Below are 12,679 nucleotides of genomic sequence, written 5' to 3'. Positions count from 1 at the left end.
CCATTTAAAATGTACCCTATCTGAATGTGTTTGTACATTCTGGAAAGTGACATTTGCCATGGGAGAAGAAAACATAAAAAACAATAAAATTTTTCCTTAGCCAGTGATTATTATTGCTGTCTTAGCAATTTCCTTCCTTTTGGAATAATACCTCAAGGATTTCACTAAGAATGCTTTGTAAAGCTAGTCCTGGCCAGCTGCTTGTGGCTTGCTTGTGGTTAGAATGCACATGCAGAGAGTTCCTCACATACGTGTATCATCTTACATGGGAATCAAGTCAGCTACTAATAATAGTTCTTCTTGGGGGTTAGGACCCCTTTTTGCAAAAAAAAAGAAGATGTAAATATCAGTTTTAAAGCTATTGCTGGGTTTTCCAGGCTGTCAAAGAGTCAGCAAAACCAGGTTCCATAGTCTCATTCTTGCCTTAAGCACAACTAGGTGGGCTGGAACAGCCCAGGGCAATCATTGTTAGCTCAGAATAAGTCAGCTGTAATTTCCAGAGGCATTTTTCAGAATTTCTACTAACCTTACTGCATACCAGAGGCAGAGGGGACCGTGGCTTTTGTTTTATACATCTCCATCTGTACTGTCACAGTCAGGAACACCTTGCTGTGATTCCTTTGGAATGAGCCACATGCTCCTATGGGATGTGCTGCACACATTAAAGCCTAAGTCCCACACCAGCACCAGCATTTCAGGGGGCTTGAAAGCACACCTCTTAACAGTAACAGCCTGCTTGCTGTCTACTGTATTTCAAAAACAGACAGTAAAAACCTAATGTTGGCTAGGATCAAAAATCTTCCTGGTCACAATTCTTTAAAGGGAAAACTCTTTTTTCTCTCCTACCCCCTGTTTCTTCCCCCATCCCCCCAACCCCCTCTTTTGGTTCCTCAGCACAATTCAAATTGGAAGAGAAAAGGATCCAAACTAGCACTTAGTAATGCAAAGGTGTTGCTCTCAAACCAACTGGGCTTTTAGGTGAAATGGCTCTCTGATTGTGCAGCTGCCCTGCAGATCCTAACACAAAAGGGAAAAGGCAGAACAAGAGCTTCAGCTGCTTCAGCGGATCCCAGAGAAGCTGCTCTGTGGAGCTGGCCAAGGAAAGAGCAGGACAGGCTCATCCAAATCTTTGCTTTCTACCACTACCTGAGAACAGCTATGGCAGGAACTTCAGAAAGACTTGAAGGGAATGCTATACATGTCACTGAGTGGTGGAGGCTCAGTGCAGAAATGTGCAGGTTATGGAGTGTCCAGGATCCAGGATAAGGCATACTGAAGGGTGCAATAGAGCTCACTGCTGTATTGAACTTCAATCTGCCTGTTCATCTGCTGTGTAACTTTGCTCGTCTTATCAGAATGAAGGACATGGCCTCAGGTAAAAACACAACTTTTACAATGCACCTTCATCTGCTTGACACTGCTGGCTCTGTTGGTGCAGTTTGGTTCCACAAGATGAATAATGCCAAGACATCAATACTATGTGAGACATCTGCATGCTGGGTATCCCATGGAAAACATGAACAAGGAAGGAGCAGGTCACTGTGCTTCATTCTGCTGCTCTGATAGTCTCTTGATCCTCCAGCGAAGACATTTGAGAAAAAAATCAGAAGTGATTTTTAGATACAGATGCAGGAATAAGAAGTTTTGAAGGGGAGAAGGAGAAAACAGAGGCCCTTTCAATAGACATAAAGCTTAATTCTACCCCAGAACTGCTTTGGTTACTGTAAAAAGAGACTGGGCTGGTCCATCAGATCTTATTTCCACCAGCTGATGACACAGGCAGCCCAGACTCACAAGAAAATAAAGCCAAGCTGTACAGCTCCCTTCACTCTCACTGAGTTTCTGCAGCCTTCTGCAGCTGGGAAAGCCTTTCAGGACTGATAGGTTCAATTTTTTTAGTCTCTACTAGCTTTAGGTCCAGATTCATTAAATTCTCACTTTTGATGTATTTTGAAGTGAAGTTGCAACTTCAGTTATGCCGCATAAAGAGTTAAATTCTGTCTCTAAAAGCTCAATAAATGGGCTACCTTGATTGATGCTTTAAGTGCAACCCCTTCCCAATATTCTGAACATAATGAGGTTAGTGCTAAAAGCTGGATTCTCTCTCATCTATCTGCATTATCTATTTATTCCGCACACGTCACCATGGTAAATGAGGGCTGCATTAAGTACTAAATAGCAGAGGTCAGAAAAAACCTGTGTTGTATTCTTTTCCCCTCAGCAAGGCTGAAACATATATTAATGGATTTTAGTTTATTACCTGATGTGAACTAAAATACATTGAAAATATCAGCAGTAGCACGTTAATTAAGTTTGGTTTAAACATAATCTCAAAAAATTTTATCTTGATATTCTTATTTTTAAAATTTTATCTTATTATGTTTAAATAGACTCAATTTCAAATATTCTCTGATTTTTTTTTCCATTAAACACCTCTCTCCCCAGAAAAACCAGAATCTTTGCCACAGGGTAAACTAGACATGCTTTGACTCAAAGTCTTTTTTTAAAATGCCATAGACACCCCAAACTGTATGCTCATGTAGTTGTATTAAATATAACTTAAGTGTTTTGACTATAAGAAGTAATTACACCTAGGCATTTCATTTTTTAACTGGGAAACTCACCATCTATTCTGAATTCTCAGAACAATCTACATGAGGTGCACGAGTATTTGGCACAGTGCAAGCCTGTAAAGAGCTCCGCTTTACAGAGAGCAAAATATTTATCTTTATGAATGCAATGGAGTTAGAATCTGTCCAGCTGACTTCCTCAGCAGGTCAGGCAGCCATGCCCATGCTATTCCCTGCCCTGGGCACGGCTCTGTCGCGCCGTACACGCAGAGGTGATAACAAATGTAAACATTCCAAACGCTTATCAGGCCTGACGCTGAGTGATCAAGCAGCTGGAGAGCTGTAATGTGAAGCCATGTATATTAAAAATAATTTGCAAATAATCTCCTGGGGTGGAAGAAGGCTGTTTCTATGGTGCTTTTGTATAAGGAACAAGGAAAACAGATGAAGAGTACAAAGTTCAGCCTCTAAAAATACCACATTCACTCTCAGATAGTTCCACGGACATTGACCCTTCCAACACAAAACCAATGGGTGGCAGGGAGCAGGAGGACCAAGTGAAATCATGGTACACTTTAGGAGTTTAGCTGCACTGGTAAATAAAAAAATGTTTCAATTCATTTCTTGGGTATTCAAGGCTGGAACAAGAGTAATGGATTCATGCAATTCCATCCATACTGGGAGCAAGTAAAGCTTTTGGGGTTTTGGCTTCATGCCCTCTCAGCTGCGTCAGTTCTCTGATGTAGGCACTAAATCTGAGTCCTGATTGTGAATATCCAACCTCTCTTTCCATCCTCCAGAGCTTTCCCAGGCAGTGTTTGCACCCTGCACTGCCCCATCTCACAGAAGGACAGTAGGCTCAGGTGAATGGGAGTGACTCATTCTTGTTTTGACTGAATTTACTCACTTCAGCCAACTAGGAGAAACTAGCTTATATGGGTCATGTAAAATGTACCTGTACAGTCAATCAATAAATACTGAAAATGAAGGAAGCATGGATAAAAATAAACATGGAAAAATCAGTAAAATAAGTGAATTTTGACCAGAACACACATAACAGCTTTTTGTTTTGACTGTCCCTGTGTAGCTGTCAGACCCTTCACTGTTTACTGGCTGAAGAGACAGCCCAGACTCTACTTGGCCTCTACATGAAATAGTATATGTTTCCTATGGTTTCACACTGTATGGTTTACACAACTGCTAAAATATTCACAGAGAATGTTTGTATTTGTCAATTACTGTGGGTCTGAACAGCAGAATAAATTCAGAGTAATCCAAATGAAAAAGCATGTCAGCATAGTGTATATAGGTAAGAAAAAGGGATGCTGACTGCCCCTGAACATTTGCAGTCACACGTCATCCTGCAAACAGCAGGATATTTTCAAGCACAGACATTTTTATCTCTGTTCTGGAAGCCCTGTCACCTGTCAGGTCTTACACAATGTTTAATTTACATATTTCATTGTTTGACTGTGTCAGATAGTCCTTTCCAGCACAGGCTGAAAGCACAGGAAGGCCCTCACTACCATGACAAGATGTGCCTAATCTCTGAACATCCTGGTGCCATGGGTAGTGTACACTGGGCTGTACCAGCCCTCTGCTGTGAGGGGACACAAATGTTTTTCATTGGTTACTGAAATACCTCCACAGACTCCCGGACTGATATAAAAACAGACAGAATACTTAAATGGCATATACATTTAGCATATAGAAAGAACAACATTTTTGACCAAAAAAAAATACAGCTAATGACAGTTTTTATTCATGTACTGCTTTTCTGACTGCTCTATTACCACATTAGAAGCCTCAATTTGCAATTGAAAACAGCTGCTATTTGGCTTACTCACTCTCTAGTTCTTGGACCAAAGCAAGCAGTGTGTCCTACCAGAATCTCAATGGTTTGAAAAACATATCAGTTTCCATGAACTCTGAGACCAAGAGTTTTCTGCTGAGATTTTTCCCGGAGAAAGTATAGCAGAACTGCTTGACAATGCTCAGAAACACCTGCCTCCTACTAAGTAGGTCTTTTCTTGAGCTCAGTTTATTTTGTCTTGGAAGAAAAAAATATGTGATCATTAGATCTAAACCCAAACACATTCATTCACCTAGAAGCATGATCCAACTCATATTAGTCACAAACCTTAATGCTGGGCAAAGTGACTCACGTTAATCCCATCAAGAATGTGGTGCTGGTACAGTTTGCATCAGCAGAAAAGCACATCTGTCTGTGGTAATGAGATTTACTGTGGAGGGAGAGTCCAGGAGTGTCTAAAACCAATTTAGCACTAAAACCTCAACTACTTTGGGTTGTCATGGAATTGACAAAGGTGTAAGGACAGATTTTCCTTCCACCACTCACCTGGCTGTGTTGTTTGCTGCTGCACTAAATACTGAGACTGCCCATGAGGCATCTCAGCAGAGCTCTGGGGAAGTGACAGTAAGCTGAAAGGCATGGAACCTTTCTGGATAACCAAAAATCAGTTAGGAATGAGAAAGCAAAACTGCTAAATGTCAAACACAAGCTGCGAGCACCTTCCTGGTTCAGAGACAGGTACAGATTGCTTTTCTTCAAGTTATGATTTCCAGCATTCAGTAAGCTCAGATGTACTGTGTTACACTGGGAAGGTATGTTTTATATTGCTTTTGCAGTGAAAATACATCTTTACTGCTTTGAAATGAGATTTGCAAAGCCCGAAAAGGCAGCTGTGTTTCTAAACACAGAGTAACATTTACATTACAAGCAAGGAAGTCAAAACAGGCAACAAAGCAGAAAGGGGAGTTGGAAATAGCAAATACATAGAAGATTTAGATATACAGAAGTTCATCCTAATGTTTAGCCATATTCCAATGCTTCAAGAAGACTGAACACTTTGACATAAGTTGAAGAGCCTTTGCCAGCCGGACTGTTTGATGTTGTCTTGGCTCTGTGACAAAGCCAGTCTGTACAGGAACGCTGGCATTGTTTTCTGATCAAAGCGAGCCCTAATGGCATTAAACCTGAGTTGTGGTCTGACGTGCTTTCTTCCCTCAGCCATCAGTTCTCTACTCTGCCACCAGCTTTTTCTTGAGCTGTTGCATTATGATATTCTGCTATTTTAAAGCATGCTCAGACTTTTATTTCAGCTAATAAGAATTGATATTCCCATCTTTTCTGCTATGCTGGGCATGGAGACAGGAGGTTGTGCACACACAGAAAAGGCTGCTTGTGATGGTGATGCTCAGTTTCCGTTGACTCCAAGGATATTGCAAGGGGAAAAGGAAGCAGGAGAGTTTTAACAATTTTTGGATTCAACACTAGTGTAATAGTTAAATATGTCTTTAAAACTAAGCATGTGCTTCTGTTCCTTTTATAAAAGGCAGGTGTAGAACAACTGTGGTTAGAGCAGGATGCAAGTGGGTTACCCCATTAACCCATTCACCACTCTCACAGGATGAGATGCTGCCCATTTGTGTAGCTCTCTCACGTTATACTTGTCTTTGCCTTCCCAGATAGTAAAAGAGTCTTATAATTTCAAATAAAAGTAAATTGACTTGCTATAACAAAATCAAACATCAGATGCTCAGAAAATACAGCTCCACTGATGGCAACTGAAGCACAATAGATTAAAGCGACTTCATAACTCAAGTCTCAGTTTGCTAGTGCTAGTTTCTCTGCTCAAATGTGACACAACCCATCTAAGAGCACTTTGCACAGAACTTGCAGGTAGAGTTAAGGGTTTCTTCATTGCTATGTTGCTTCACAAGGTCAAATTGTCCACTGCAATCACTGTTGCTGCTGCAACTCAAATTTCTCTTTTGCTTACTGTGATTGCACTTATATATGATGCCAACCAGAGTGAGCATGAGGAAATGTGAGAGTCAATGATGCTACAGGCTGGATATGAGCTCCTGTAGTCACATTTATCACCTGACTTTAAAACATTCAGTGTGGTCTGACACTGCCTCCTTGAAAGCAAGGAAGTCAAGCAGACTCTTCTTATAGGTTTTGAGCAGCTGTGATTGGTTTAAAATTACTTAGGCTTAGTAGATATTCCATCTTCACTTTATAGCACAATTGACCTGACCTAAATAGGTGAAGACATATCCCTATCAAAGCTGTAACAGGCATCAGGGATGGATGAAAAGACTTAATAGAAAACAACTTTTAGATCTTTTACAGAAGAACTCAAGCTGAATTTATGATGAAGTTCTTAAATGTCCAAACACATTTTATTGCCTTCTGGTTTCCAGATGGGTGTGCATGCAGAACACCAGAATACCACAAATATGCTACTTTTTCTTTTTTTTCTTTTTTTATTTTTTCCCAGCTGCAATCAGAAGCAGCTGTAACAGAAGGCTACAGAAAAGTCTGGTTCTCAGAGTATGCCTGTCTCTGGTTTTCAAAAAGGAGAGAAGTTTGGATAATTTGAGTAAACTTTGTAGGGGCATCCAAACATTTAGGATTGCATTGGGACATATATTTCAAACTCTTGGAAGCATATCCTTCACTAGCTCCTTGCTCCTAGTGAAGGAAGTGGAATACTCCAGTGGGTAAAATTCAAGGGACAGGACTCTCATTTAGCCCAGCTCTAATAAAAAAGGGTGGCTCTGTCAGGATCACTGGAATTCTCTACTGCTTAGTTTTCCCATTGTTCTAGGGAATCACACTTCTGTAGAAATTTGTTGGATTGTCAAGTCAGCACCCCTACTTTTTTTTTTTTTTTTAATTAACCGCATCCATTTGCAGTGATGAATATACTATTTTTTGAGACAAATGTTATTCAGCATACCCCTGAATTCTATTCAAAATCCAGTAACTGATCAGCATTTTGGGGTTTAATCAGCAAGGTGTCAAGAGGCCCCAGGACCAGCTGACTCTGAAAGTTGAAAGCACACAACCGTATCAGAAGCTGTACAGCACCTTGCAAGATGAAGATGAAGACTACAAAGGCTTTATTTAGTATTTGCACTTCCATGGTAAACTTATTGTCTGCCTTTCCAACCTGGCTTTACTGTCGTTTTACTCAGCAGGCATGCAGAGCTACCTGCACACACCCTGTTCAAAACACTTGCCCATATTAAGCAAGCGACCCCTGTGGAAATCTGCATGAACCTCGTGGTGAAGGGGGGGAAAATGAAGCTGCTTTTAAAGTTTCAATTTTTATCTGGCTTTATGGAAAATTTTTAATCAGGATAAGGTTATGATTTAGCCAAATAATAAATTCATTAATATTAGTTCCCAGTATCTAGAAAGAACAAATAATATCTAAATAAACAAATCTAAGTGAGTGAAGACAAATACTAACTCATGGGCTTATATGGAAGTTGGCTGAAACCTGCAGCAGTCCTGACTCATAATAAAAATGATTTATATAAAGACTTATTATGAACATTGCAGGAAAGGTGATAACAGACATGTACCACTTTGTTTACAGTAAAATTTCCTGTAAATTAAAGAGTTCTTATTCTTTGTTTGGTTTTGATTTGGTGTTTTACCAAGTATCTGTTTATAAAAGGAAATATGACGGTACAAAGTGTACAAAGTGAATTGCAGAAGAGATTAACAGTCAAGGTGAATTTGCTTTAAATTAAGCCATAGCAACACAGACAGTGTAGATCCCAGTATTATCCTATATAGGCAAAGAAAGTCAGTTCAAAGCAGATCATTCATGCACAACTTTTGAGAGCTGAACTACCTGAAATTCAGGACAGAAAGTTACTCTCCAAAAAGATTTTAATAAAAGATTCAGGTGACTAAGAGATACAGCAGGGAAAAAATGTTGCAGAGCTCAACAAAGGAAAAGTTTGATATAAAGTAGGCACTGTGTTCCAAGGGATTAAGTATTTTCCCCTTTTTGTGGATTTTTTTTGTTTATAACACTCCCCAAACAGCTTATTAAGGAATCTTTCTGAAGTCATGTTTATATGACAAAGTATGTCTCAACCTCAAATCAACCCATCCCACAGGGAATCTTCTATGGGGAGTCCTGGATGAAGATAATGTATTTAAAGTTGAAAAAGAATAATGAAAACATTATATGTTTTATCAGGAAATTAGAAGAGAATCTGTTTTGTAGAAAGGACTCCTTGGGTTGAATTCACACTGGACCCAGCCTGGTATCTCTAGAGGCCAGACTTCATGGGTCTCCAAGCTCTCCACCAGGGAAAGAAAATATTTGTGGATGGAAGAACTGGATCTGGGTCATATTAATTCTCCTTCTACATATAACAAAGATTTACATGGAGGATAAAAATGATTGTGAAATCAGTGACATTATCTGAAGGCCAGCAGTTACCTGTGTTCGTGGGGTTTACTCCAAACAATCCTAAGATCTGTTCTTTGATATTTAGAGCTAAAAAATCAATGCTGGATTTTTAAAATCATATAGTTAATCAAACCAGTTTGCAGCCAATCCTGTGTGTACAAGTTCAGTGGTTTAGAAGGTATGTTAGCACTCACCTGGGGGCATGTGTTCATTCATGATGACGAGTGATGCTGGCGTAGGCCTTCTTTTCCTGATCTGTAACAGGACCAGTGGAGAGTCATTAGGGCCCATCAATTGCCACACACACAAAGCAAAGTAAAAAATCTGTCTGGTGTCCTCCAAAGTACAGACCCGGCAAAGACAAAAAGGAAACTATTTAAAGAACAGCAGCACTTCACTGTCTTACTGACAGCTTGTCTGCTCTGACAGCAATCAGGGTCATGCTGCTGCTTGTTCAGGGAGAACAAAGGCATGGTGAGAGCTGTCCAAAATACCTTTAGGATTTGTAATCATCTTGACTTCAGTTTTTTTGGATATGTATTGCTGAAAAATATCAGTCATATCTTTAACTATTGACATTTAGCTTTGCATCAGGAAGATGATTTCATAGTTTCTGAGCTTGTATGTGCAAATACCTAGTACTGCCATAGCTCTCTCAAGTAATAATTAACAATATTTTGCAAGTGCATTTAAGAGTTTTGCAGGTATGCCTTCCTATGAACTCGTTTCTAAACTGTTGTCATGGGTGTTACTACAGTAACAGTTCTTAAACTAAAAACACTCCAGTATTTAAGACCTTAAAAAGAGTATTTCCAATATAGCAGATTTTACATACCAATACACAGTCCTGAATTGTATGCGATTCTTCAGAGTTTATCTGGGTAACTACTTTTGTTCCATTAACAGTGGCTGAACTACATGGTATTGGAATACCCTCTTACAATGCACACATTTGCACTGAAAGCTTTGTGTTGCTTCACAAAAGCCTCCAGGCCTGATATTCTATTGAATTTAAGACAGGGACCAGGAGCATTTAAACTAGAAACCATTCTGACACAAAACCTCAATGTCAGTACATTAGTTCTTTTTTATTTGCTGAGCCAACATCTGTATTTAGCTAGGTTCAAATTTTGCTTTCAGAGGTGTAAATGGAAAGTTACATCATCAGGGTTAATGGGTTTATTCTAGATTAGTGTAACTGTAGCTGACTGTAGAATTTACTATTTTAATTTCATCACACACCCGCAGTGAAACTGTATAGCACTTGCAATCAAACTCACAACACAAAAAAAAAAAAAAAAAAGGCTGCCCATAAATACCAGGCAGAAAATAGGCTACAGCATTTCAACAGCCATGGGAATTCCAGGAAATCCTAATCCTATGGTTCTCACAGATTTCAGAAAAACACCAGAACACATTCTGCTTGAATTCATTGCAGAGCTGTTCTGTCAGGAATGGACATCTCACAGCTCACAAGTGCCTAGAGACAGAATGAGGACCCACAACAATTCTGCACCCTTCTAATATTTTGCATTCAATGGTCACTCCCAACTCACCATTTTCTGGAAAAGGTCTCTGCCTTTTAAGAGACACAACATCATTAAATTCAGGAAACCAGTTGACTGTCCTAAAGGTGCAAATAATTTCATGGCTACTGGTATGGAACTTTCAAGGTTATAATATTCCCCTGGTGTTGTCTAAAATCAGATGTACCCAAATAGAAGCAAATGTTGAGGATGACTTGCACAGAGAGAAATATACTGGGTCACCTAATTAAGATTTATACAGTTTTCTCACAAGACTGCCTGTGACCTTTTATTAAGCACATCTACACATATCTGTACACAGTAATAGGTATCTTTTCCTCCTTAGATGTCAGTACTGAGACATATATATATATCATATATATATCAATACAGTATATATATCAATACAGTATATATATATATATATATATATATATATATATATATATATACACACACACTGTATCTTTTGGGAGTGAATTAAAACCTAAAATAGCACACATATTATTCCAACAAGGACATAAGTACAGCATATTTCCACATGTATATATTTTTCAGGCATGTAAAACACTGTAAAAATGACTTAAAGACTGTAAAAAATCATGAGAAATACAGGAAGTAACTGAAATGATGACTATTGTGCAAAACATTAATTATATTTTCTCGTGTTAAAATAAAAGGTAAATAAGATGTCTTCTTCCCAATATTTCTGTTAGGTACCTATTATGAACTTTGTGCTTTGCTTTATGTACATATAGCACACTTGAATTGATTTGTTGAGAATGTATTCATTGAGTGTATTTATGTGAAATGTAAGTATTAGGGTAGAAGTGCAGTTACAGAAAAGGCACAACAAATATACATTAACCAACCTACCCAAGGTGAGGAAGCCTTATTCTGGGTGGAGGACATATCCTTCTCCCTCTTTTAGTGTATCAAACATCACTATAACCTCCAGAGTATTTAATCTACAGTTTCACTGACAGAAGCTAGAAAAGCCTTTAGGCCACAAGTATCACTTGTGCTCACCCACATCTTGCCCTTTTCCCACCCCATTCCCCCGAAACGGAAACTTATTCTCCTTACCTGCTCAGCTGCCTCAGGATCTATTTGGCTCTGAAACAGGGGCACAGCAAACTGTATTTTTTTGGGGCTGTTTGGCTCCATGGTGATGCCGAGGTGAGACAGACGAGAGGAGAGCCTGGAGCTTGAGACTGGGTCTGTGCCTGCGCCCCGGTGCCGTCCCCAGGGCCAGGCTGGAGCTCCGCAGGAACAGCTGTAACTCCCGACTTAGCCCGGGAATCTGCGCCAGCCGAGCGACTCCCGTATTCCACATCCACAGAGATGCCACTGCCTTGGCTATTTTCTTTTTTTTTTTCCCCTATCCCCTCTCTTCAGCAGCCCTTCAGATCCTCTCAGCAGAAAGCTGAAAGGAACAATAAGCTAATTGTGTACCGGCTCACTTCCACATATGCCAAGCGTTCACTCAGAAGCTAATTGAAAATGCAATACTAGCATTGCATGGCCTGGAGCCTTGGGATTTGAAAAAGAGGATCTCTCCACCGTATATTACTAACTGGCTGCTCAGAAGTGCAATGCAAGCTCCCTCTGAGTATTGCTGATGGGCTCTTAATTATTGATGAACACAAATCAGGAAGTTTTCAGATTTTGGGGGTGGAGGTAGCAGAAGGGGTGGATTCAAAAATTCGATCTCTGTTGAAGTGTGCCAGAACCGCTCTCCTCTTTTCACATATCAAACAATTCCCTTTGCTCTTTCAAATATTTTTTTAATCCTGCAGTTTTAGACTCTACTAAATCTTATAGGAGGATTTTTGGTGATGATGCTACAGAGTTGCCCACAATTTCATGACACTTCTCTGGTGGGTTTGCACCTTAGGCGTGGTTTTCATATTTAGACTGTGATTTCTTTTGGTGGGCTCCACCTCATGTGACTCCAGATACTGAGAACACTCACCTTTGAGCCAGCTCTCTGGGCTCCCTCGTGCTAAGCACATCAACAGGCATCTCATTCTATCCAAGCAAAGTGGGATATAGTGTTCACTCAAGATTACATTTTCTCTCCATTAACTCTAGAAAAAGGAAAGATGATTCAGACTAGTTAAACCACTTTTGGATGACTAAAATCCAGAGGCTAAATCCTACTTAAGGGTACAAAATCTGTGCCTCATTCCAAGACCAGGAAAATAATTTGGTCAATCGTATCAATAGTACTACTTTTAGAATATAATTGATTTTCGTTTGTAATTTCATGTTAATTCAAAAGAAGTGTGTGAAATAACATCCAGCAATCACTGACCTACCTCTTTGCAAAACTCAG

At 39.6% G+C, this 12,679-nt stretch overlaps 1 protein-coding gene across 1 annotated transcript in view; it reads right to left on the bottom strand.

The window, feature by feature from the left end:
* Window positions 1–11,917, bottom strand: part of PPP1R1C (protein phosphatase 1 regulatory inhibitor subunit 1C) — a 47,851-nt gene extending 35,934 nt beyond the window's left edge. Inside the window, 3 exon segments of the mRNA XM_038141804.1 lie at window positions 9,010–9,070; window positions 11,428–11,598; window positions 11,600–11,917. Of these exon segments, the coding sequence (XP_037997732.1) occupies window positions 9,010–9,070; window positions 11,428–11,598; window positions 11,600–11,677 (310 nt within the window). The 5' untranslated portion in view covers window positions 11,678–11,917.
* Between the last annotated feature and the right edge of the window lie 762 nt (window positions 11,918–12,679).

The sequence above is a fragment of the Motacilla alba genome, chromosome 7 (genome assembly GCF_015832195.1).
Source record: "Motacilla alba alba isolate MOTALB_02 chromosome 7, Motacilla_alba_V1.0_pri, whole genome shotgun sequence".
NCBI lineage: Eukaryota > Metazoa > Chordata > Aves > Passeriformes > Motacillidae > Motacilla > Motacilla alba.
Note: the sequence above shows the minus strand (reverse complement) of the source record. Positions and strands in the feature narration are given on the sequence as shown.